General features: G+C 37.5%; 1 protein-coding gene across 3 annotated transcripts; it reads left to right on the top strand.

Moving 5' to 3' along the window:
• On the top strand, window positions 1-26,467 carry LOC144453454 (15-hydroxyprostaglandin dehydrogenase [NAD(+)]-like). Of its 3 annotated transcripts, none has more exons than XM_078144757.1 (7): window positions 1-377; window positions 7,123-7,249; window positions 12,357-12,463; window positions 12,824-12,920; window positions 13,429-13,505; window positions 14,499-14,647; window positions 26,064-26,467. In XM_078144757.1, exons 1-7 carry the CDS (start codon window positions 285-287, stop codon window positions 26,074-26,076), a joined length of 663 nt encoding a protein of 220 aa, XP_078000883.1. In that variant the 5' UTR covers window positions 1-284; the 3' UTR covers window positions 26,077-26,467. The 3 variants fall into 3 exon arrangements, with proteins under 3 accessions (XP_078000883.1, XP_078000881.1, XP_078000882.1); XM_078144755.1 differs by lacking the exon at window positions 26,064-26,467 and adding an exon at window positions 20,871-21,307; XM_078144756.1 differs by lacking the exon at window positions 26,064-26,467 and adding an exon at window positions 20,875-21,307 and having other exon boundaries at window positions 14,499-14,651.
• The last annotated feature ends 275 nt before the right edge of the window (window positions 26,468-26,742 follow it).

Raw genomic sequence — 26,742 nt, 5'->3', positions numbered from 1 at the left:
GGATACTGGGATCGTGTACTGGGATACTAGTATACAAGAACAATTATGCAGTAGATACATACAAAACAACCCAAGTTTTAGCTATTTTGCGAAGCTTCGAGGACTGTGAGAGAGTCTATATTGGTCACTGCTCGTACCTTCCTTACCATAGTGGGTGAAGGGTCTATGGTTTAACCGTGTGTGTGTGTGATCTCTTTTCAGTTGTTTACGGAGTGAAGTGGCCTGCCCTATTTCTATAACAGATATTCTATTGCACATAGTTGGTGATCGGAAGAAGACGTACCATGGGTGTCCTGGACAAAGTTGCGTTAGTCACAGGTGCCGCTGATGGTATAGGCAAGGCAATTGCCTCCAGATTGCTCGAGAAAGGTGCTAAGGTGAGATAGCAATGTTTCATTTCTTATTGTGAACATAAGTCTCGGGTGATCATGTAATTACATAATCGCCTCATATTGACAGCCCGAGAAAAATCAGGGGTCACTATTAATAATATATTATCCTCCAAACGTGTACACCGTCTGCAAGCAGGACTATGGTCATTAACCTAGGAGTGCACGTTAGTGGCTATGGCTAGCACACACAAAATATGTCAGAAACATTCAACCCATTGAACTTAGTCGCTGCGATTCTGAGGGTTTTTTCGTCTGTTTTGGTGACTTTTTAGTCCCCGCCGGACGAAGTCTGGGACGGGGACTTATGGATTGGATTCCGTCTGTCCGTGCCTCCGCCTGTCCGTGCGTCCATCAAATGCTGCTGGTCCTTAAGGAAAACTGCTGGTCCATACTCAATGCAGTTCACGTTCACGACCTGTATCTACACCCCCCCCCCATTTACAGATTAAATGATTTTGAACTTTAATATGATACAACATATCTTTAGATATAAAAGTAAAAGAGAGTACAACGAATTGTTCACTATCCACTATTATTTCATAAAATTTCCACTCACAGAGTCAAAAAATAACTTGGAAGTAAATTTTGGATTCACAAGCAAGTACTTTTTGACTCTGTGAGTAGAGGTTTTCATTTGTAACCATGAACCCAGAGACTATGAATATTCATTCTCACATAATCTGTTCCTATATACTATAGTGGTCTGAGACTGAATGTATTCATTCCACCATAAAAATACATATCCATAGATTGTAGATAATATAGATATCACAGTCCTCTCCTTCCTCTCTGTACGATTCATTAAATTCTGAATCACATAATCCAAAGTCAGATTCATCGTATGTGGCAACAGCTGATGTAGCTTTCCAACTCTTAGCGAATGTAGACCCAAAAAATCATCATAGCAGAAGGTTTTGTCGCATAATTATCCCTCTTGAAAACTGTGTATTTGCTTTTCAATTTCCATCCACACAATGACACGATGCGGTTTCGTCTTCCTTCAGTCTTTACAAATATGTACAGAAGGGCCACCCCCCCCCCCTTAAAAGCCCTACCCGTATACCCTACCGTGGTGTATTGAGTATCGTCACTGGTTGTTTGTGTAAGAAATCTGACCATGATGAAGAGAACTATCATGGCTAAACATGTCTTACAGTGCAGTGCGATTTTTTTTGACGTGGGAACGTGATATGGTAACTGTACTGTAATGTGTCATCCACTATGAACCCGTGTTTGGCATGATGCAATAATTTTCCAGATACAACAATGGCAACAAAATGCAACATTTCTAAGGTTTTACGTTGATTACAACATGACAGGACGTACATCATCATATTCATCAAATTGAAAGCAATCAGACTACGCATTTTTTTTACTGTTTTTACAACAAAAAAAATAACGTCCTGAAGATATTTTACGAAGTGTACCTGCCTTCTTTATTAGTTAAAACATCATTTTCAGAGTAGTTTATATGTTTTCTGTCAGTTTGTTTTGATCATGGCCGCACACATGGGGGAATCCGGTAAATTGATCGGGAAACCCGCTAACATTTACCGGCTTTAATCCAGCCTTTAAAAAACAGTGTCTGTTTCGTTTTCTTCTTCGAAAGCTCATTAAATATCGCCACATACTTTATAAATACAACGTGGAACTGTCTCAAGCACGTTAAAAGTTTCATACACTTCGAACAGAAAACTTTACAACAATGATTAAATGATTACGATGTCATGGCGGAAAAAGACGCATGCGCTGAATGCGTAAAATGAATCTGAATGTCTAAGACGTTCTGATTAGACAAGACAAAAATAATTAGAGAAATTCAGCCAACCATGTATTTGCTAACATAATTTCATAAAGCAAATGCTGTATGCTACGTCATACATGCATGTATGTAGACATGATATCAACATTGACAACAACACGGAGCGAGCTAGCTCTGTGTCGCTTGACTTGAACGAGATGTCGAGAGTAAAATAGGTATAAACACAAGATCAGATTCATGTAGGTGAAATTGGATATATCTTTGAATAACTGTTATTATTTACTCCAAATTTCAGTCGGTCATAAGGATCGATGCGTTGTTGTAATTCTGAAAAACTGTCGGTCCGAATGGAAATCTGTTGGTCTCGGGCCGAAGGACCGGCGTTAATTTCGCACGCTGCATATGCACGTCAATCTGTTTCATGATACGATCCAATATGGCCACCTAGCAGCCATTTTGTTTGCGAATTTTCCCTGTCCAAGGCTATAACTCAGACATGCTTGAACAGATGTCATTCAAAGTTGGTATTAAGATAGTGTTCTATGACATACATGTGTATATTCATTGTTGTTGTGATACGATCCAATATGGGTGCCTAGCAGCCATTTTGTTTGTGAATTTTCCATGTCCAAAGCCATAACTCAGGCATGCTTGAACAGATCTCATTCAAAGTTGGTATTAGGACAGTGTTCTATGACATACATGAGCATATCCATTTTCATTGTGATACGATCCAATATGGCTGCCTGGCAGCCATTTTGTTTGCCAATTTTCCATGTCCAAAGCCGTAACTCAGACATGCTTGAACAGATCTCATTCAAAATTGGTATTAGGACAGTGTTCTTTGACATACATGTGCATATCCATTTTCATCTTGATACAATCCGATATGGCTGCCTGGCAGTGATTTTGTTGGCGCAGTTTTCATGTCCAAAGCCATAACTCTAACATGCTTGAACAGCCCCCCCCCCCCCCCCCCCCAGTACCCGACCCATCCTTTATTGTTGAATGGTTTATTCCATCACATCATCTTGAAGAGTAGGCATGTCCCATGTCCAACGAGGAGACACAACATGAGTAGGCATGTTCCATGTCCAAAGAGCAGACACAACATATCTAAGTCTGTTTGATTTAGGTTCACAAGTGTTGTTGCGTGATCAGAGTAGTGATATAGTCATGTCATTTTCAATGACTTGTTATGTTTTGGTGTTTAACACGATGCGTATTTAACCTGCGGGTTAAACACCAAAACTTAAAATGTTGCCAAAACAGACGAAAAGACCTTCAATATCACAGCAAAACACTACAATTATTGCAGCTACCCAGAAATGGTAATGCTCAAAAACAAATACAAAAACATCAAAATTAAAAATAACCCTACAATTATTGCAGCTATAAACTGTAAACAAAAACACAATACGATACAGTACAGCACAGAACAAAGAAAACATGATAAATACAATACAATACAATAGAGTACAGTACAGTACAGTATCGTATAGTACACCTGTGTATTACAACAAATGGTACAGTACAAGTACAGTACTGTAACAGTACAATAAAAACAGTACAATACAATACAATAGAGTACAGTACAGTACAGTACCGTATAGTACACCTGTGTATTACAACAAATGGTACAGTACAAGTACAGTACTGTAACAGTACAATAAAAACAGTACAATACAATACAATAGAGTACAGTACAGTACAGTACCGTATAGTACACCTGTGTATTACAACAAATGGTACAGTACAAGTACAGTACTGTAACAGTACAATAAAAACAGTACAATACAATACAATAGAGTACTGTACAGTACAGTATCGTATAGTACACCTGTGTATTACAACAAATGGTACAGTACAAGTACAGTACTGTAACAGTACAATAAAAACAGTACAATACAATGCAATACAAACTGAATAGAGTACAATATAATGTTAAAGCTGCACTAGCTGCAACTGGTGAGAATACTCCTAATATCGTAAACCTTGAACAGTATCACATCACTTGAGGGTAAATTGACTTTTGTAAGTGTGTATACATGATAAATCAAAATAAAAAGAGCGCCCTCAATGGCGATCATGATTTCAACGTTTCTGTACTACTTATGGATATTATGAGACTGCAGGTGTGAGATGTGTAGTATCCCTCCTTCCACACAGACCTGTTCCCTCCAATGTGTAAGGGTGTCCTGTCACAGCTGCAGCGTACCTTACAGACTAGGATAATATCCACCCAAAAGTCAGCATGACTAAACCTGTTTCAGTACTTCTAAATTCAACCAATGATTATCATGCACAATGTCTATTATTGTAACAATTCAGTGAATATATTGTGGTTGTCTGATCAAAAATTCAGATTCAAAACTTAGCTTTCACTCAAGATTTAAACTCGCACAACATACCTACAGATAATATTGACCACTAATGAACAAATACAATAACTTTTTACTAGTAATTAACCAATTTTAGTGAATATATATCTTTTGGTTATTTGATGCCCAAAATGTTCCAGTTGCAGTTAGTACAGGTTTAAAAGTTTAGACTGAAAGATTAATCGTTGGTGGTGCTGCTGTCAACATAAATGTAAACAAGTGATGATAGGAGTACTCGAGTGTACACAAGAATGACTTTAATCATTGGTCTGCTGTGTACATTATTACGTCATGGATATACATGTAGTAATGTATTATGTCAATGATACTACCAAACCAAAGAGACTCTAGAGTTTCAATTACTACCAAACCAAAGTGACTCTAGAGTTTCAATTACAACTGAACCAGAGTGACTGTAGAGTTTCAATTAGGCGACACAATGTTTTTTATGTCTCGCACAAGTTGTTTGTTACAAATTACATAAAACAAAAGTGACAATGATAGCAGGCAAGCAAGGTCTTAGCTCAGTGTAACGAGCGTTGGGAAAGTAATGCCTATCAGGTGGTTTTTACAGGGCCAATCAAAATAGATTATTGGGTAGCCAATCAAGTAATACCAAACTGCTAGTGGCCTGGCCCCGCCAAGTTTGACCTAACTGGCATTCTAGCCTTGACTTCTGTATTGGCAGGTCTGCTGTTCATCACATCTTTTGATACAAGATCACCGCTTGGAACCAGGGAACTTTAAGTCATTAATTTACATTGTATTTCCAGTAAGGGGTACACAATTTGATTTCGGGGAGGGGGCTGGAGGATTTTCATAGAATTTCCTGGTACATGTGTTTCTGGCGCCGCTGCCTATGGTGGCAGCACCTAAACTTTTAAAGTTTCTTGTCAAAGGTTTATACTAACTGTTGGCAAATGCTGAAACAAGCCAAAACCTGACTTAGTACCTTGAATGAATCCAGTAATATTTCATAAATTAAATGATAAAATAATTTTAAATGGTATGGCATGTAACAATATACTTATGAGGATTTTTCTCAGTGTTAGTTTTCTGAATTCAATTTCAATTGTGATCAGGAAAGGGTATTGTTATCACCTTGACATGTTAAAAAAACACCAGATAGCATTCTTGTAGTCCTTAAATTCCAGAGATTTTAAGGTGGGAGGGCCCTCAGGGGGAAACCCCCTTCCGTACCCACCCCCACACTGCTCCCTTGTATTTTGATTCAAAGTTTAACTAGTATTGTTTTCACCTTGACATGTTAAATAACATCATAAAGCATTCTTTTAGTTCTTCAATTTCAAAACTTTCTAGGGGTACCCACCCACACTGCTCCCTTGTATTTTGATTCAAATCTTACTTCATATTATTACTACCTTGACATGTTAAAATAGCACCAGAAAGTTCTTCAGTTTCAAAAATCTCCAGGGCGGGAGGAGGAAACCCCCTCCTGTACCCCCCCCCCCCCCCACTTAGTTCCCTAACACTTCTGTTTAAATTTTACTGCCTATACTTTCCAATTTTACTAGCTACTTTACAATGTAGGAATGATAAAGCTGAATGTTACCTCTTAGTTTTGAAATAAGCTACATCCATCATGTATGTGTCTCCTGTTTTAAAAAAATAAAGTTGCACAACGTCACGTCACATGGTGAAAGTCAACTTTAAGGCATATATTTCACACACAAAATGCTGTACCCCTACTAAGCATGAAATAAAACAATTGCTGTCGAGTTGCTCTCGAAATTTTTTTTACAGTAATAGTGGTTCAAAAAAAAACTGTTTACCCCAAAGGTCATTGTCGAACCTAGTGACAACACTGGTATGAGGGCATTTGATATACACATTGGGGCAGGCATAGATCTGACAACGGACGAACTAGATATGAGATATATGCAGACAGAACGATTCAGCCTACTGACTAGAATCTTAGATTGTGACACAAAGTACAAGACCAATGTACAACTGTTATTTTTTTGCCAAGCAAGACAGGATGGCAAACCAACATCAATGCCAAATTGATGATCCAGCTATCATTGACATTCCACAACCGAACCCAGAGGTTTCTCTGTGGGGTAAAGAAAACAGGCTGACAGGTCTCATTCTGCACATTCTAGCAGTGAACGGATTTGCGTCTGTATGTTCAATCCTAGAGGTACTATATAAGGGGAGATCTCCCATATTATACCTCCATGGTTCATCAAAGTTCTGGAACAGGAAGATCTGGTAGCAATGCAAATCGCACCGCTGGCACAATACTGCCAATTAGAGGATGTGTATACACGCTTGAGGGATCAGGAGCCATCTCACCTAACTGTTTATTAACTTGACTCAGACCCTTTTTGCGGTCTGAGATTAAAGGACTGCCCTCTTTACACGCTGAATGAATGGATGGATGGATGGATGGATGGATAAATAAATAAACACACACACACACACACACACACACACACACACACACACAAACACACACAAACAAACACACATATGTATATATACATACACATAATATATATCATTGACAAATATGCAAATGAATGATTAATGAATAAGTGTGACATCTTTATTTTCTGTCACCTAGGGTGTTGGTCTTCTAGACATCAAGGCTGCCAAAGGACAAGAAACAGCTCGATTGTTATCAAGTACATTTGGTGAAAAGAGAGTTCTGTATGCACAATGTGATGTATCGTCAAATGGAGAAATAGAAGGTGTGCTATGACAACTAAATCATGTTGAATAATTAAGTTATTCTTAGGCCTAAAAAAATTGTTTGGTTCCAGTTACCCTAGTCTGTAAGATAGAGACCCATGCTCAGCCAGCACTCGTCATGGCTCAGAAGCCTGATAGGGCTGAACAACAACCTGACGTATCTTGCAGTCTACGGTGACCCGATCCCACCTCGTTTTTCGCGGCTGACCATAAACGTTATTTTACGCATTCGAGAAAAAAATAATAAATTGCAAAAATTGTGAAGTCTTACGAGAAACAGTCGGTATGGAAAGTGACGACTTGAAAAGACAATAATAACTGTGAAATCACACTTTGGTTGCCTTGATATTGTAGTTAATGGATGAGAAGAAACCAATAACACATAGACCATATGGAAAACAACGGAACTAATAACACATAGACCATATGGAAAACAACAGAACTAATAACACATAGACCATATGGAAAACAAGGGAACTAATAACACATAGACCATATGGAAAACAACGGAACTAATAATACATAGACCATATGGAAAACAACGGAACTAATAACACAGACCATATGGAAAACAACGGAACTAATAACACATAGACCATATGGAAAACAACGGAACTAATAACACATAGACCATATGGAAAACAAGGGAACTAATAACACATAGACCATATGGAAAACAACGGAACTAATAACACATAGACCATATGGAAAACAAGGGAACTAATAACACATAGACCATATGGAAAACAACGGAACTAATAACACATAGACCATATGGAAAACAAGGGAACTAATAACACATAGACCATATGGAAAACAACGGAACTAATAACACATAGACCATATGGAAAACAACGGAACTAATAACACATAGACCATATGGAAAACAACGGAACTAATAACACATAGACCATATGGAAAACAACGGAACTAATAACACATAGACCATATGGAAAACAACGGAACTAATAACACATAGACCATATGGAAAACAAGGGAACTAATAACACATAGACCATATGGAAAACAACGGAACTAATAACACATAGACCATATGGAAAACAACGGAACTAATAACACATAGACCATATGGAAAACAACGGAACTAATAACACATAGACCATATGGAAAACAACGGAACTAATAACACATAGACCATATGGAAAACACCAATAATACATAGACCATATGGAAAACACCAATAATACATAGACCATATGGAAAACACCAATAACACAGAGTCCATATGGAAAACACCAATAATACATAGACCATATGGAAAACACCAATAATACATAGACCATATGGAAAACACCAATAACACAGAGTCCATATGGAAAACACCAATAATACATAGACCATATGGAAAACACCAATAATACATAGACCATATGGAAAACACCAATAACACAGAGTCCATATGGAAAACACCAATAATACATAGACCATATGGAACATGCCAATAATACATAGACCATATGGAAAACACCAATAACACATAGACCATATGGAAAACACCAATAACACAGAGTCCATATGGAAAACACCAAAAACACATACATGTAGACCATAATATGGAAAACACCAGTAACACAGAGACCGTGTGGAAGAGACCATATGGAACATACCAATAACACATAGACCATATGGAAAATACCAATAACACATAGACCATATGGAAAATACCAATAACACATAGACCATATGGAAAACACCAATAACACATAGACCATATGGAAAACACCAATAATACAGAGTCCATATGGAACACACCAAAAACACAGAGTCCATATGGAACATACCAATAACACAGAGACCATATGGAAAACACCAAAAACACATAGACCATATGGAAAACACCAAAAACACATAGACCATATGGAACACACCAGTAACACATAGACCATATGGAAAACACCAATAACACATAGACCATATGGAACACACCAATAACACAGAGTCCATATGGAAGACACCAATAACACAGAGTCCATATGGAACACACCAATAATACAGAGACCATATGGAAAACACCAGTAACACATAGACCATATGGAACACACCAATAATACAGAGACCATATGGAAAACACCAATAACACATAGACCATATGGAACACACCAAAAACACATAGACCATATGGAAAACACCAGTAACACATAGACCATATGGAAAACACCAATAATACATAGACCATATGGAAAACACCAATAACACATAGACCATATGGAACACACCAATAACACATAGACCATATGGAAAACACCAGTAACACATAGACCATATGGAAAACACCAATAACACATAGACCATATGGAAAACACCAGTAACACATAGACCATATGGAAAACACCAATAACACAGAGTCCATATGGAAAACACCAATAATACATAGACCATATGGAAAACACCAATAACACAGAGTCCATATGGAAAACACCAATAACACATAGACCATATGGAAAACACCAAAAACACATAGACCATATGGAACACACCAATAACACAGAGTCCATATGGAACACACCAGTAACACATATACCATATGGAACACACCAAAAACACAGAGACCATATGGAACACACCAATAACACAGAGTCCATATGGAACACACCAATAACACATAGACCATATGGAAAACACCAATAATACAGAGACCATATGGAAAACACCAGTAACACATAGACCATATGGAACACACCAGTAACACATAGACCATATGGAACACACCAATAACACAGAGTCCATATGGAACACACCAATAACACAGAGTCCATATGGAACACACCAGTAACACATAGACCATATGGAACACCCCAAAAACACATAGACCATATGGAACACACCAATAACACAGAGTCCATATGGAAAACACCAATAACACATAGACCATATGGAACACACCAAAAACACAGAGTCCATATGGAAAACACCAAAAACACAGAGTCCATATGGAAAACACCAATAACACATAGACCATATGGAAAACACCAATAACACAGAGTCCATATGGAAAACACCAGTAACACATAGACCATATGGAAAACACCAATAATACAGAGACCATATGGAACACACCAATAACACATAGACCATATGGAACACACCAATAACACATAGACCATATGGAAAACACCAGTAACACATAGACCATATGGAAAACACCAGTAACACATAGACCATATGGAAAACACCAGTAACACAGAGACCATATGGAAGAGACCATATGGAACATACCAGTAACACATAAACCATATGGAAAACAATGGAACCAATAACACATAGACCATATGGAAAACAATGGAACCAATAACACATAGACCATATGGAAAACAATGGAACCAATAACACATAGACCATGGAAAACAACAGAAAAAATTACTAACTAAACTAAACACTCACATAAAAAAATTGAGCGTAGTCGGAACCACACAAATTTTTAGGCCTCACTACGTTGTCTATTGTAATGACGACAATTTGTTGTGCGATTGAACACCGGACTTAATGACTACATTTGCAACTAACAAGTAGAATCACCACAGTACAGACAATCATATTGTTGTTATATGTTATGTTATATGTTGTTATTTGGGATAAACATATTGTACAATGATGGTTCGATTATCTTCGATCGATCAAGATTTCCCTTTCACATCACTGTGCAAACCTGAATTAACCTCTCGACAACTTGTTTAGACTTACAGGATGTTGATAACACTGTGCTGTATGTTTAGACTTACAGGGATGATGATAACACTGTGCTGTTGTTTAGACTTACAGGGATGTTGATAACACTGTGCTGTATGTTTAGACTTACAGGATGTTGATAACACTGTGCCGTTGTTTAGACTTACATGATTTTGATAACACTGTGCTGTATGTTTAGACTTACAGGATGTTGATAACACTGTGCTGTATGTTTAGACTTACAGGGATGATGATAACACTGTGCTGTATGTTTAGACTTACAGGATGTTGATAACACTGTGCTGTTGTTTAGACTTACAGGGATGTTGATAACACTGTGCTGTATGTTTAGACTTACAGGATGTTGATAACACTGTGCTGTATGTTTAGACTTACATGATGTTGATAACACTGTGCTGTATGTTTAGACTTACAGGATGTTGATAACACTGTGCTGTATGTTTAGACTTACAGGATGTTGATAACACTGTGCTGTATGTTTTTAGTCTCCGCGGACGAAGTCCGGAACGGGGACTTATGGATTGGGTTCCGTCTGTCCGTCCGTCCGTCCGTCCGCAGCTGTTTCTTGGAGATGCCTGGACCGATTTTTCAAACTTGGTACAGGGGCAACATACTATGGCATACATATGCACGTCAATTTTTTTTATGATACGATCCAATATGGCCGCCTAGCAACCATTTTGTTTGCGAATATTCCCTGTCTAGCGCCATAACTCAGACATGCTTTAACAGATCTCATTCAAAGTTGGTATTAGGACAGTGTTCTATGACCTACATGTGCATATTCATTGTTGTCATGATACGATCCAATATGGCCGCCTAGCAGCCATTTTGTTTGTGAATTTTCATGTCCAAAGCCATAACTCAGACATGCTTGAACAGATCTCATTCAAAGTTGGTATTAGGACAGTGTTCTATGACATACATGTGTATATCCATTTTCGTCGTGATACGATCCAATATGGCTGCTTGGCAGCCATTTTGTTTGCGAATTTTCATGTCCAAAGCCATAACTCAGACATGCTTGAACAGATCTCATTTAAAGTTGGTATTAGGACAGTGTTCTATGACATACATGTGCATATCCATTTTCGTCGTGATACAATCCAATATGGCTGCCTGGCAGCCATTTTGTTTGTGAATTTTCCATGTCCAAAGCCATAACTCAGACTCCATTTTCATCGTGATATGATCCCCCATACCCAACCAATCCTTTATTGTTGGAGGCATATTCCATGTCCAACAAGCACACACAACATATCTAAGTCTGTTTGTTTTAGGTTCACAAATGTTGTTGCGTGATCAGAGTAGTGATAATTCCTTAAAACCCAATTATAGCGGGGACTATGTCATTCTCAATGACTTGTATTCATTTGTTTTGTGCAACTACTTGTACAGGTGCCTTTCAGAAGGTGAAATCACACTTTGGTAGCCTTGATATTGTATGTAATAATGCAGCTATAGTTGATGAAATATATTGGGAGCGAAGCATTGATATTAATTTGGTAAATATTTTGTTGAAATTCTGTCAGTAAAGACACTGGACAGCTAAATGAATTGCTTGAACATTAAAAAATGTCAGGGTCTCAACAATGGAATGTAGAGGCGTGGAAAGGAGAATAAAGATCAAACTAATATGTGATTCAATCTTTTCACACCATTGTATTTGCACTCGATTTTAAGACGACCATGAAAATATGACTACTGGAGTGTCTAAAATATAGAAAACCATATTCATCGCAGAATACGATAACCTTCACGGTTCTCTGTCAAATATCACATGCCTTGCTGTGCAGTTTTATTCGCATATTAAAGAAATAAAATGTTGTTTATGTAATCTGTTTGTGTCGTTGCTTTTTATGCAGAAAGCTGTTATCAGGGGAACTTATTTAGGACTGGAACACATGGGGACAAAAAATGGTGGAAAGGGTGGCGTTGTCATCAATATCGCATCGACAAACGGTATGATTGTTTATTGTATGTTTTCCCCCGAAACTAGTTATTGTGTCCTTCTTGTAGATCATTGTCTTAACCATATAATAGTCAGCGGAGGAGAAGAATCTCTATGTATCAACCAAGAAGAACTCTAATATGAAAGACTCAGATAAAATTACAAAGAGCATTTTAAGTTATGGATTTTCACCCTCTCCTCAGCCTTGTAGCGATTGTTCTTTGGGTGTATCCACAGGGTGAATATCATATTGTGTATTCAGGAGTGTTTGTTTGTATGCACAGGCATCCCTTTCGGTATATTTTAGGAGCTGTGACTAGCTGTTATACATAAAACCGGTCCATGTCTTAAAAGAAGGTAGTTTGTGGTATGCATTCATTCATTCATTCATTCATTCATTCATTCATTCATTCATTCATTCATGTATGGTCATTAACTTCACATAAAAATACATCCTTATCTATTCCTAGATTTTCTCCAGCTATTTATAAATTGATATTTATCAAATTGATATTTTAGGTCTGCTACCAAATCCTCTTGTACCTGTCTATGCTGCTACAAAACATGGCATTGTGGGATTTTCAAGGAGTACAGCTGTAAGGGAAAGCTAAGTACATGTACTACTACACACATGCACGCTAACATGCACACACACACACACACGCACACACACACACACACACACAACATACACACATACACATGCATGCACACACATACACACACATACATACACACATACATGTACACACACATACACACATACATACATACATACATACATACATACATAAATACATACATACATACATACATACATACATACATACATACATACATACATACATACATACATACATACATACATACATACATACATCATTCTTATACAGGTGTGTATGTCAAATCAACTATTTAATAGCTAGCCTACTTAAAAAAGAATATTGGACTGAACTAATGGGACACAGAATTAAGAAATGTCATTTAGTTTTACTCTAAGGCTTTTGGAATGGATATCCTTTGGGAGATTGAATGCATTGAATCCAAACACTGCCAGACTTTTTGTAATGTTTCTATGTTTCTATTTTGGTTTGGTATGTTTGGTTGAGAAATCATAGTGTACAAGTGGTGGTGGTATGTTTGGTTGAGAAATCATAGTGTACAAGTGGTGGTGGTATGTTTGGTTGAGAAATCATAGTGTACAACTGGTGGTGGTATGTTTGGTTGAGAAATCATAGTGTACAAGTGGTGGTGGTACCAACAATACAAATACAGAATATGTTTGGCTCTTTGTACTTTGATAGATACATCCAGATGATTGTTACAAGACCTCTTTCAGTTAATATTATTCAATGTGTTGACCACTGTCGATTATTTGTATGTCAAATTCCATTCTTTCGACCATTGTGGATTATTCCTATGCCAAATTCCATTCTAAAATTCCAGTGGGGTTGTTTGTGTAGACCTGTGGGGTTTTTTTGTAATTGTGTACTTCATCAAGTCGACCATTTTCATAATTTCACCAAATATTAGGGTTATGAATATTTCATAACCTAGGCTGACATACTTGTTGCTATACAAACTTCTAGATGGAGCTGATGATGACAGAGAATAACATCCGGGTCAATGCAGTTTGTCCAGGATTGGTTCGCACACAGATGGTAATTGATATTGGTGAATCAGGGTCAAGATATAAGGAGTTGTATTCCGAGAGAGTCAAGACAGTCAGAAATGTGCCGTTAGTATTACCTTTTACTGTCAGTCATACTTTGTTTGCAAGTATCAACTTTTACATATGGCCTAAAAAAAATAATTGATTGGTTCCAGTTACCCGACCCGAGAAAAAAATAAAATCACAAAAAAGTTATGAATTCTCATGAGATATAGTGGATGCCAAAATTGACAACAACTTAAAAAGACAATATAAAACTGTTCTTCATATCTGTAATGACTGTACTTCTGGAGGAAAAAGTAACGCAGAGACCATTTGGAAAACAATGGAAAACCTGAACTAGACACTCACACATGAAAAAAAAATAAAATAAAATAAAAAACCTACCTATCTCACTTATTCTAAAATTGAGCGTAATCGGAACCACACAACTATTTTTTATTAGGCCTATATACCTAACAACATTTTGTAAACCTACTGACCATGCCATTCTACTGTAAACCTACTGACCATGCCATTCTACTGTAAGCGTACTGACCATGCCATTCTACTGTAAACCTACTGACCATGCCGTTCTACTGTAAACGTACTGACCATGCCATTCTACTGTAAACGTACTGACCATGCCATTCTACTGTAAACCTACTGACCATGCTATTATACTGTAAACCTACTGACCATGCCATTCTACTGTAAACCTACTGACCATGCCATTCTACTGTAAACCTACTGACCATGCCATTCTACTGTAAACGTACTGACCATGCTATTCTACTGTAAACGTACTGACCATGCCATTCTACTGTAAATCTACTGACCATGCCATTCTACTGTAAACGTACTGACCATGCCATTCTACTGTAAACCTACTGACCATACTATTCTACTGTAAACCTACTGACCATGCCATTCTACTGTAAACCTACTGACCATGCCATTCTACTGTAAACGTACTGACCATGACATTCTACTGTAAACCTACTGACCATGCCATTCTACTGTAAACCTACTGACCATGCTATTCTACTAAACCTACTGACCATGCCATTCTACTGTAAACCTACTGACCATGCCATTCTACTGTAAACCTACTGACAATACAATTCTACTGTAAACCTACTGACCATGCTATTCTACTGTAAACGTACTGACCATACTATTCTACTGTAACCTACTGACCATGCCATTCTACTGTAAACGTACTGACCATACTATTCTACTGTAAACCAACTGACCATACTATTCTACTGTAAACCTACTGACCATACTATTCTACTGTAAACCTACTGACCATACTATTCTACTGTAAACGTACTGACCATGCCATTCTACTGTAAACGTACTGACCATACTTTTCTACTGTAAACCTACTGACCATACTATTCTACTGTAAACCTACTGACCATACTATTCTACTGTAAACCTACTGACCATGCCATTCTACTGTAAACGTACTGACCATGCCATTCTACTGTAAACCAACTGACCATGCCATTCTACTGTAAACCTACTGACCATGCCATTCTACTGTAAACCTACTGACCATACTATTCTACTGTAAACGTACTAACCATGCCATTCTACTGTAAACCAACTGACCATGCCATTCTACTGTAAACGTACTGACCATGCCATTCTACTGTAAACGTACTGACCATGCCATTCTACTGTAAACCTACTGACCATGCCATTCTACTGTAAACCTACTGACCATGCCATTCTACTGTAAACGTACTGACCATGCCATTCTACTGTAAACGTACTGACCATACTATTCTACTGTAAACCTACTGACCATACTATTCTACTGTAAACGTACTGACCATGACATTCTACTGTAAACCTACTGACCATGCCATTCTACTGTAAACCTACTGACCATGCCATTCTACTGTAAACGTACTGTCCATGCCATTCTACTGTAAACGTACTGACCATGCCATTCTACTGTAAACCTACTGACCATACTATTCTACTGTAAACGTACTGACTATGACATTCTACTGTAAACCTACTGACCATACCATTCTACTGTAAACCTACTGACCATGCCATTCTACTGTAAACGTACTGACCATGCTATTCTACTGTAAACGTACTGACCATGCTATTCTACTGTAAACGTACTGACCATGCCATTCTACTGTAAACGTACTGACCATGCCATTCTACTGTAAACCTACTGACCATGCCATTCTACTGTAAACGTACTGACCATGCCATTCTACTGTAAACCTACTGACCATGCCATTCTACTGTAAACGTACTGACCATGACATTCTACTGTAAACCTACTGACCATGCCATTCTACTGTAAAAGTACTGACCATGCCATTCTACTGTAAACGTACTGACCATGCCATTCTACTGTAAACCTACTGACCATGCCATTCTACTGTAAACCTACTGACCATGCCATTCTACTGTAAACGTACTGACCATGCCATTCTACTGTAAACCTACTGACCATACTATTCTACTGTAAACCTACTGACCATGCCATTCTACTGTAAACGTACTGACCATGCCATTCTACTGTAAACCTACTGACCATGCCATTCTACTGTAAACCTACTGACCATGCTATTCTACTAAACCTACTGACCATGCCATTCTACTGTAAACGTACTGACCATGACATTCTACTGTAAACCTACTGACCATGCCATTCTACTGTAAAAGGACTGACCATGCCATTCTACTGTAAACGTACTGACCATGCCATTCTACTGTAAACCTACTGACCATGCCATTCTACTGTAAACCTACTGGCCATGCCATTCTACTGTAAACCTACTGACCATACCATTCTACTGTAAACGTACTGACCATGCCATTCTACTGTAAACCTACTGACCATGCCATTCTACTGTAAACCTACTGACCATGCCATTCTACTGTAAACGTACTGACCATGCCATTCTACTGTAAACGTACTGACCATGCCATTCTACTGTAAACGTACTGACCATGCCATTCTACTGTAAACCTACTGACCATGCCATTCTACTGTAAACCTACTGACCATACCATTCTACTGTAAACGTACTGACCATACTATTCTACTGTAAACCTACTGACCATGCCATTCTACTGTAAACGTACTGACCATACTATTCTACTGTAAACGTACTGACCATACTATTCTACTGTAAACCTACTGACCATACTATTCTACTGTAAACCTACTGACCATGCCATTCTACTGTAAACCTACTGACCATGCCATTCTACTGTAAACGTACTGACCATGCCATTCTACTGTAAACCTACTGACCATACTATTCTACTGTAAACCTACTGACCATACTATTCTACTGTAAACCTACTGACCATACTATTCTACTGTAAACCTACTGACCATACTATTCTACTGTAAACGTACTGACCATGCCATTCTACTAATAACCAACTGACCATGCCATTCTACTGTAAACCTACTGACCATACTATTCTACTGTAAACCTACTGACCATACTATTCTACTGTAAACCTACTGACCATACTATTCTACTGTAAACCTACTGACCATACTATTCTACTGTAAACCTACTGACCATACTATTCTACTGTAAACCTACTGACCATGCCATTCTACTGTAAACGTACTGACCATGCCATTCTACTGTAAACCTACTGACCATGCCATTCTACTGTAAACCTACTGACCATACTATTCTACTGTAAACCTACTGACCATACTATTCTACTGTAAACCTACTGACCATACTATTCTACTGTAAACCTACTGGCCATACTATTCTACTGTAAACCTACTGACCATACTATTCTACTGTAAACGTACTGACCATGCCATTCTACTGTAAACCAACTGACCATGCCATTCTACTGTAAACCTACTGACCATGCCATTCTACTGTAAACGTACTGACCATACTATTCTACTGTAAACCTACTGACCATGCCATTCTACTGTAAACGTACTGACCATACTATTCTACTGTAAACCTACTGACCATGCTATTCTACTAAACCTACTGACCATGCCATTCTACTGTAAACCTACTGACCATACTATTCTACTGTAAACCTACTGACCATGCCATTCTACTGTAAACGTACTGACCATACTATTCTACTGTAAACCTACTGACCATGCCATTCTACTGTAAACGTACTGACCATACTATTCTACTGTAAACCTACTGACCATGCTATTCTACTAAACCTACTGACCATGCCATTCTACTGTAAACGTACTGACCATACTATTCTACTGTAAACCTACTGACCATACTATTCTACTGTAAACCTACTGACCATGCCATTCTACTGTAAACATACTGACCATGCCATTCTACTGTAAACCTACTGACCATGCCATTCTACTGTAAACGTACTGACCATACTATTCTACTGTAAACGTACTGACCATGCCATTCTACTGTAAACCTACTGACCATGCCATTCTACTGTAAACGTACTGACCATGCCATTCTACTGTAAACCTACTGACCATGCCATTCTACTGTAAACCAACTGACCATGCCATTCTACTGTAAACCTACTGACCTTGCCATTCTACTGTAAACCTACTGACCATGCCATTCTACTGTAAACGTACTGACCATGCCATTCTACTGTAAACCTACTGACCATGCCATTCTACTGTAAACCTACTGACCATGCCATTCTACTGTAAACCTACTGACCATGCCATTCTACTGTAAACCTACTGACCATACTATTCTACTGTAAACGTACTGACCATGCCATTCTACTGTAAACGTACTGACCATGCCATTCTACTGTAAACGTACTGACCATGCTATTCTACTGTAAACCTACTGACCATGCCATTCTACTGTAAATGTACTGACCACGCCATTCTACTGTAAATGTACAGGAGGCTTTGTTCATTATGAGGCAACATATGATGCAATCTGATTAAAATCTGATGCGGGGAAAGCGATGAGATGACTGTCTTTATTTCCCTCTGTTTTCATCGTTTTGTGTCCTTTTGTTCAGGGTGATCGTCACCTTCCCATATTTGACCCTGTGTAATAGAAATTGAGTTGAGAAATTTCTTCAACAAAACAGCATGCTTCTTTCAAAAAAGGGTTGTATTAGAGGGTTACTTTGTATTATTTTGTGATTTTGGCATCCTATCGCTGCCACTGGTTCTACATCCCACTTCTGCAAAATCAGTTAGGATCCATCGGGCATTATCATGTAAAGTTGAATGGGTATATTTAGCATCCTTATAACCATGGTAATGGACAGCCCAAATTGGCTTAATTTATGGCTAGATATACACACAATGTATATGCAAAGTGCATACAATATAGCTGGTAGGTGCATAGACTTAGTGACCCCTCAGAATTACTATAATTATTTTAACTGTTGACAACGTGCTTTCTTTGTTAATAGCTATGGATATGATATGCTCAAAACATGTTTCACCTTTACTATAGCATCATTGTAACCATAGTAATGAACAGCCCAGAGTTGTTTTATGGTTCTATACACAGACTGTATGCAAACCCCATGCCATATAGCCAATAGATGCACACTTAATAACCCTTCAACAATTAATATTATTTTGATTGTTGACATTGTACTTTACATTGTTATTAGCTATAGATATGATGTGCTCAAAACATGTTTCACTTTTACTGTAGTATCCTTGTTACCATGGTAATGAACAGCCCAATGTTGCCTCCAATTATGGCTGAGGGTTAGGGTTAGATATCTTAATCTCAGATCATATCATCAAATCGCTGCTGACAACCATATGGGATTTAGTGAATTAATTATCAGTTGTGAGGAGAGAAGTGGGTCTCACATGAGTAAAACTAGGAATAGTTGTGTAAGATATTAGGGAGAATGTTGTATAAATGTTGACCTCAGTCTGAACATTGTTGGGAGTGTGTCCATTCAGTGCTTAGGAGTTAACATTCTGGCCTACAACTCAGCCAATTAGATCCAAGCACAGGTACTGATTAATGTAGTGCCTTCACACAAATATACTGTGGTGGTAGTAGTGTGAAATAATCAATGCCTTTAACACTTTTAATGTGGTGGCAGCGGTGGGATGACATCTAACGTTCTTCCATCATGACTGCTTTAGATTTCTAGAGCACAACTACCGTCTTCTTAGGGTGGTGGTACTTTCGGCTGTTTTTTCTTCCAATGCCAGTAAATACTGGCGTATTACATTCGTGATCACATATGTAGTACATGTATATGATCAGTATGCATGATGCAAACCTGAACATTTTTGTACCTCAAAATCTAAAGAAAGTGTCTATTTATTTCCCATGTGTAGGAAGGCTACAATATCTGATACTGTTCTACGAATCATTGAAGACACTAGTTACAACGGTGTATCGTGTGCTGTTATTCCAGATGATCCTATGTTGCTTGTAGATCCTCCAAACTTCTCGATCAAATAACTGAACCAAAGAATAGAATATTTTAATAATGATGCACTTAAAAAGACAAGACAATGGTTTTACAACGTCTTCTTCAAACTCATGTATTGATATATTTTCCTTTATAATCAAGTCAGGATTGTTGCAAAGCATTAAATGCTTTATAATGTATATCTTCTGATTTTCTGTTTAATATGTCAAAATACACACTGACTATATTTTTAATATGTCAAAATACACACTGACTATATTTTTAATATGTCAAAATACACACTGACTATATTTTTAATATGTCAAAATACACACTGACTATATTTTTAATATGTCAAAATACACACTGACTATATTTTTAATATGTCAAAATACACACTGACTATATTTTTAATATGTCAAAATACACACTGACTATATTTTTAATATGTCAAAATACACACTGACTATATTTTTAATATGTCAAAATACACACTGACTATATTTTTAATATGTCAAAATACACACTGACTATATTTTTTATTGATATGTACACTTAATATGGAATACATACATGTATCATATACCATGTGTATGTTTACAATAAAAACTGTGCACGTGTATGTTGTGAATATTTTCAATGATATGTTTTCATATGCATGCGAAGATAAGTGTTATTAGTTTTCAATGTATTTTACACGTCGCTTTTTCTCAAATTTCAGCCCATTTACTAGAATAACATTTACGTTCAAATGTACTTATCTATAAAAGCCTGGCATTTTTAATTGAGGGGGGGGGGGGGGGGGGGGGGGGTTGGAGTTGAACATGGATTTTCTCAAAACTGCCCCCCCCCCCCCCACTAGGTTGTGAACACATCCTAGTGCTAGGATGTACAAGGTTCCCTGTATTAATGCATTAAGATGTAGCCAATACCATAATGCTTCTATAATTTCAATTTAGAACAAGTTTTTATCTTGAGAATGATTAAAACACAAATGGCCAAAATCACCAGTTAAAACTTTTGGCAATATATACCCGGTGCCATTGTTGACTTGAATGAAAGTGAAAGGTAACCTAACTGTAACCTAATACACAACTAGCCATTACTATAATTATACATAATCTAAATGTTTGAATTTCTTATGTGAGAAATAATGCATGTGTAATATACAAGTGGGGGAAGGGTACAGGAGGGGTTACCCCTCTCCCACAGTAGGAAAATTTGACAAGGTACAGTTGTTCTTCAGGAGTCATTTCACGGCACCAAATGGCACTTATCTTGTCGTTTTTCAACGTGACCCCTACAATGTACTTCAAGTGGTGTTTTCCAAAATTACCTCTAACCACTTCAAGTGGTGTTTTTCAAAATGACCCCCCCACCACCAAAAACATCACCCAGTCAGTTAAAAATGCCCAACCCCTAATGTAGAAACAGGAATAAGTAATGTACCATGTATGCAATGCAAATGCTCACTCTTGGTGTTGTATGTTTTGTTGCGATCTGATTAAAATCCCATGTACGCTAGATGTCGGTTAATCGTTCATTGCTATTTTACCTTCGTTATTTTGCCTGAATTGACCTTCGTGGTACATGTTTATGTTTTTTTATTCTGATCGTAGAGGATCACCAAACGTAAACATGTACCAAGAAGGTCAATTCAGGCAAAATAACGAAGGTAAAATAGCAGTGAACGATTAGCCGACATCTACATTGGATTTTAATCAGATTGGTTTTGTTGCTGAATACAGATGTAGCATACATGTAAAAGACCCATTCATACATTCAACAAACAAGATTGTGTTCACTTTAGTTTAGATACTTACTACTACTACTACTACTATTACTTCTACTACTAAGTTTATTGTTGTCACGGTGTACAAGCTAGGCCACTGGCCTTTCGGTATGTGACTTATAAAACAATTACAATTTTCAAGGTCAAACGTTTCAAAGGAAAACAAAGTAACAACAACTACAAGAATGTTAGGATGTCGTGAGTACCAGTCCTCTTAACTGATGGAGGGGTTGGAGTTGAACATGGATTTTCTCAAACTGCCTTCCCTCCCCCCTCCCCCCAGCGCCGATGACCAAAGCCAAAGTGCCCCCCCCCCCCACAGTAAAGACAACATTTTCCAAAATAACACCCCCAACACGCCCCCAGTATATTTTTAACATATCGTTTTATACGCGGAACCTTGCACATGAACATACCTAGGACAGGGTTGTGCGCATAGCTGTACCAGCTCTGTGGAGCAAAGGGGCCTGTACCAGCTATGTGTACAATATCCCTTTTAACAGCTCTGGCCAACACACTAGTTGTAACATACCTACATGTAGCATCTAGTTCAGTAGTGCTATAGGCATAGCTAAGTGTGTGTGTGTGTGTGTGTGTGTGTCAAAAACCACTGGACCGATTGCCATGATATTTGGTGTGATTGGATAAAGTAATAGTGATTTTGATTGTGATTTTTGGTCAAAAAACTTAAACTCCCAAACTACTGTGCAGATTGGCCTGAAATTTGGTAGGAATGTTCTTGGGGTGTTTTGTTTAAGAATTGTTCATAACACAATGATCCCATCAGTGATTTGATTTGATTTGATTTGATTTGATTTGATTTGATTTATTACTCTAGGTCAATGCATCCATAAATGGATTTTCATGCATTGAATATAAAAATACAAAACATACGTTAAAATACAAAGATACATAATTTAAAAATATGGGAGAGTAACAAAATTTACAGGGCAGAGTACAAAGATAAAATAAAGGTTATAAAAAGTAAAACACGAGAGATGCTAGAATTATGAAGTTAAAAACGGTTTAAGACATTAAAAACTAAGTGTTTACTAAGTAGTCGTATTTGCGGAAATACATGAGCGGTATTTGAAAGAACGACTGTGTGCCTTTGGAATGTGGTATTTGGTCCGAGTATTGTATTGGTGTATTGTTGAGTTTTTGGTGACAAGATCAGATAAATAGAGTGGTACTTTTTTGCTTATACATTTACTGACAATATTTTTGAAGTGTTGATCGTGTCTTTCCTGAATAGTTGGCCAATTTAGAGAATTTCTGGCAAGTGTTACATGGTCTGATTTTTTAAGGCCACATTGAATTCGTACAGCAAAATTTATGATACCTTGAAGACTACTTTTCAAAGTGAGATTACAATTAGAAAAGACTGTGTCACAGTAGTCTAAAAGGGAGAAGACAGTAGCAGCTATTACATTCTTTCTGACTTTTTCTGGTATACAACGCCTAACACGTGCCAGTCTTGTTAGACGGAAACCACATGCCCTACGGAGATAAGACACATGGTTTGACCAACTGAGTTCAGGGTCCAGTTTCAAGCCTAAGCAGGTAGCAGACTTAGTACCTTTGATAGTAATATCTTGAAAGGACAGAGAATTAATGTGATTTGGTATTTTCTTTAGTTGTTAACGTGTACCGAAGAACATATACTGATATTTAGAGATATTTGGTTTCAAAGTATTTGCATGGAACCATGTAGTTAAACGATTAATTTCGTATTTTAAGTCATTGTGAAGTACATCAATATCGGCAATGGTACTGTTTTTCAGAATATTGATGTCATCTGCAAAACCATAAATTGGAGTGTTTGAGTGAAGCCAAGTAGGAAGGTCATTAATATATAGTGCAAATAATAAAGGTCCACAGACACTGCCTTGAGGTACTCCAGTTTTGACCTGAATACAATTTGAAGATATGTTGCCAACTTTTACACTTTGAGTTCTACCTGATAGGTAACTTCTGAACCACTGAACTGCAGATGGATGAAAGTTGTAACGTTGAAGTTTACTGAGAAGGATAGTGTGATTGACTGAATCAAACGCCTTTGAAAGGTCTAGCATAAGAAGAGATGAAATTTTCCTATTGAACATGTTATCAAGTATATCATCACACATACGCTGTAATAATGTAGCTGTCGAATGTTTTGGACGGAAACCAGAAAAAGTTGGATGGAGGATATTATTTGAATCTAAGTAACTAATAAGTTGATTGCAGACTAAACGTTCAAGGACTTTTGAGAGAGTGGGGAGTAGAGAAATAGGGCGGTAATTGGAAACATCTTGTTTATCACAGATGTGATATGCAAATCATGGCTAAAAATGTGTTTTTTGGTCAAAAGTCTATAATTCCAAATGTTAATTTGGCTGAAATTTCGCAGGGATGTTTCTGGGGATGAGCAAATCAAGTGATATTAATTACATGATAATCCCATTAGCGATATGCAAATTAGGGCTAAAAAAACATGATTTTTTTGTGAAATGTCTGTAGGAATATTTAGGCCATATGAGTGCACAGAAATTATTAATTTATTGATCTCATTAAACAATTAAAATTCTATGGGGTACTTCACATAATGTAACACGTGTGTGTGAATGGCATGACCATGCCCTTAGCAAAAGTCAAATGATAGTTTTTTTACAATTATAACAACAGGGATGGTTAGGCAATTGAATAAATAGTATTTAAAAAATATGTAAATACTCTTAGCAACAGGACCACGCCCATGGCAACAGGTAAACAATGGCATATAATGCCAAAATAAGACCGGTGACGGAGGAAGGTAAATGAATGAATATTGCAAAATTGTATGCAGACATGCCTAGCAACAAGATCATGCCCATAGTAACATTAAATGATGGTGTATATTGTAGATATAACACCATGGATGGGAAGGCATGGGAATAAATCTTCAAAGAATGTATGCAAATATGTTTAGTGACAAGACCACATAATCATTACAGAAAATTAAAGTGTACTGTCAACAGTTGTGCTATAATGCCATTGGCGCTTTTATTTATAAAGTGGTATGATGATTCCTCTCGCACAGCCAGCATACCCCAGGTCAAAAATCTTGTTGAACATTTTGTTTAAAAGTGAAAGTAAAAAACCCGTCTGTCTGTGGCTTTGAAAAACTCTCCAAGAAGATGATCTTGTCCAGATGATTTGGTATTTTTTCAAGCTTTAATGCTTTCAAAATGATGCTCACTCACAGCCCAAGTTTCAGCAAAACTTATAATATCAAAAGGTTTGCAGTATTGTATAAATTCTGGATTTTTTAACTTGTTTTTTTTCAAACTATTGATATTCCAGGTTACCAACTTAACATTACGCAGTGGTGATACTGGGGTACTTATTTGACCATAAGATACTCCATCTGATCCTTGTCAATGGCGCCCTCGTGTCAGCCCTCAGACCACTTAGCTAACGTTAGTGGTCTGAAGTCAGCCCCAGTGGTATGCTCTACTTCGTACGACCGGATTGTACAGTGGTGATCCTTATCAAGAGCGCCCTCATGTCAGCCACTGGTGTGCTCTACTTCGTACGACCGGGTTGTACAGTGGTGATTGGATCTACATATTATACGTCACCAGGATCTTTGCCTAATTTGGAATTTTTGAAAATATATTGTTTGTTTTGCATACTTCGACAACTCTCATCTTTATCGATTTGAACTCTGAAATAAGTATGAAATATCAATGTGTCGTTTATGCATGTGCAGGTACTTCCGATGTCAGCGTCGGTAATTTTTTGGGTACTGCAAACAGTTAGGTGATAGATCATTTATTACTACGATGTCACATGTAGATTACGTGATAATGATAAGTAACATGTTTCAGTAAATACAATAACATTTGTAATTCTTGATAGCGAAAAAAGAACACATATAAAGAAAAACATTCAAATTTGGTCCGTGTCTCTTTAAAATGTTGTTCAGTCGGTAAAATAATCAAGATCGTGTTTTCCCTGTCTGGGGTTTTCAGTGGTAGTT

The sequence above is a fragment of the Glandiceps talaboti genome, chromosome 2 (genome assembly GCF_964340395.1).
Source record: "Glandiceps talaboti chromosome 2, keGlaTala1.1, whole genome shotgun sequence".
NCBI lineage: Eukaryota > Metazoa > Hemichordata > Enteropneusta > Spengelidae > Glandiceps > Glandiceps talaboti.
Note: the sequence above shows the minus strand (reverse complement) of the source record. Positions and strands in the feature narration are given on the sequence as shown.

Excerpts from the sequence above, each read along its gene's own strand:
- LOC144453454 (XM_078144755.1), top strand. The coding sequence starts at position 285 with ATGGGTGTCCTGGACAAAGTTGCGTTAGTCACAGGTGCCGCTGATGGT. Across the intron at positions 12,464-12,823 it reads GAAGCATTGATATTAATTTG|AAAGCTGTTATCAGGGGAAC; the intron begins GTAAATATTTTG and ends CTTTTTATGCAG. Across the intron at positions 12,921-13,428 it reads CAATATCGCATCGACAAACG|GTCTGCTACCAAATCCTCTT; the intron begins GTATGATTGTTT and ends TTGATATTTTAG.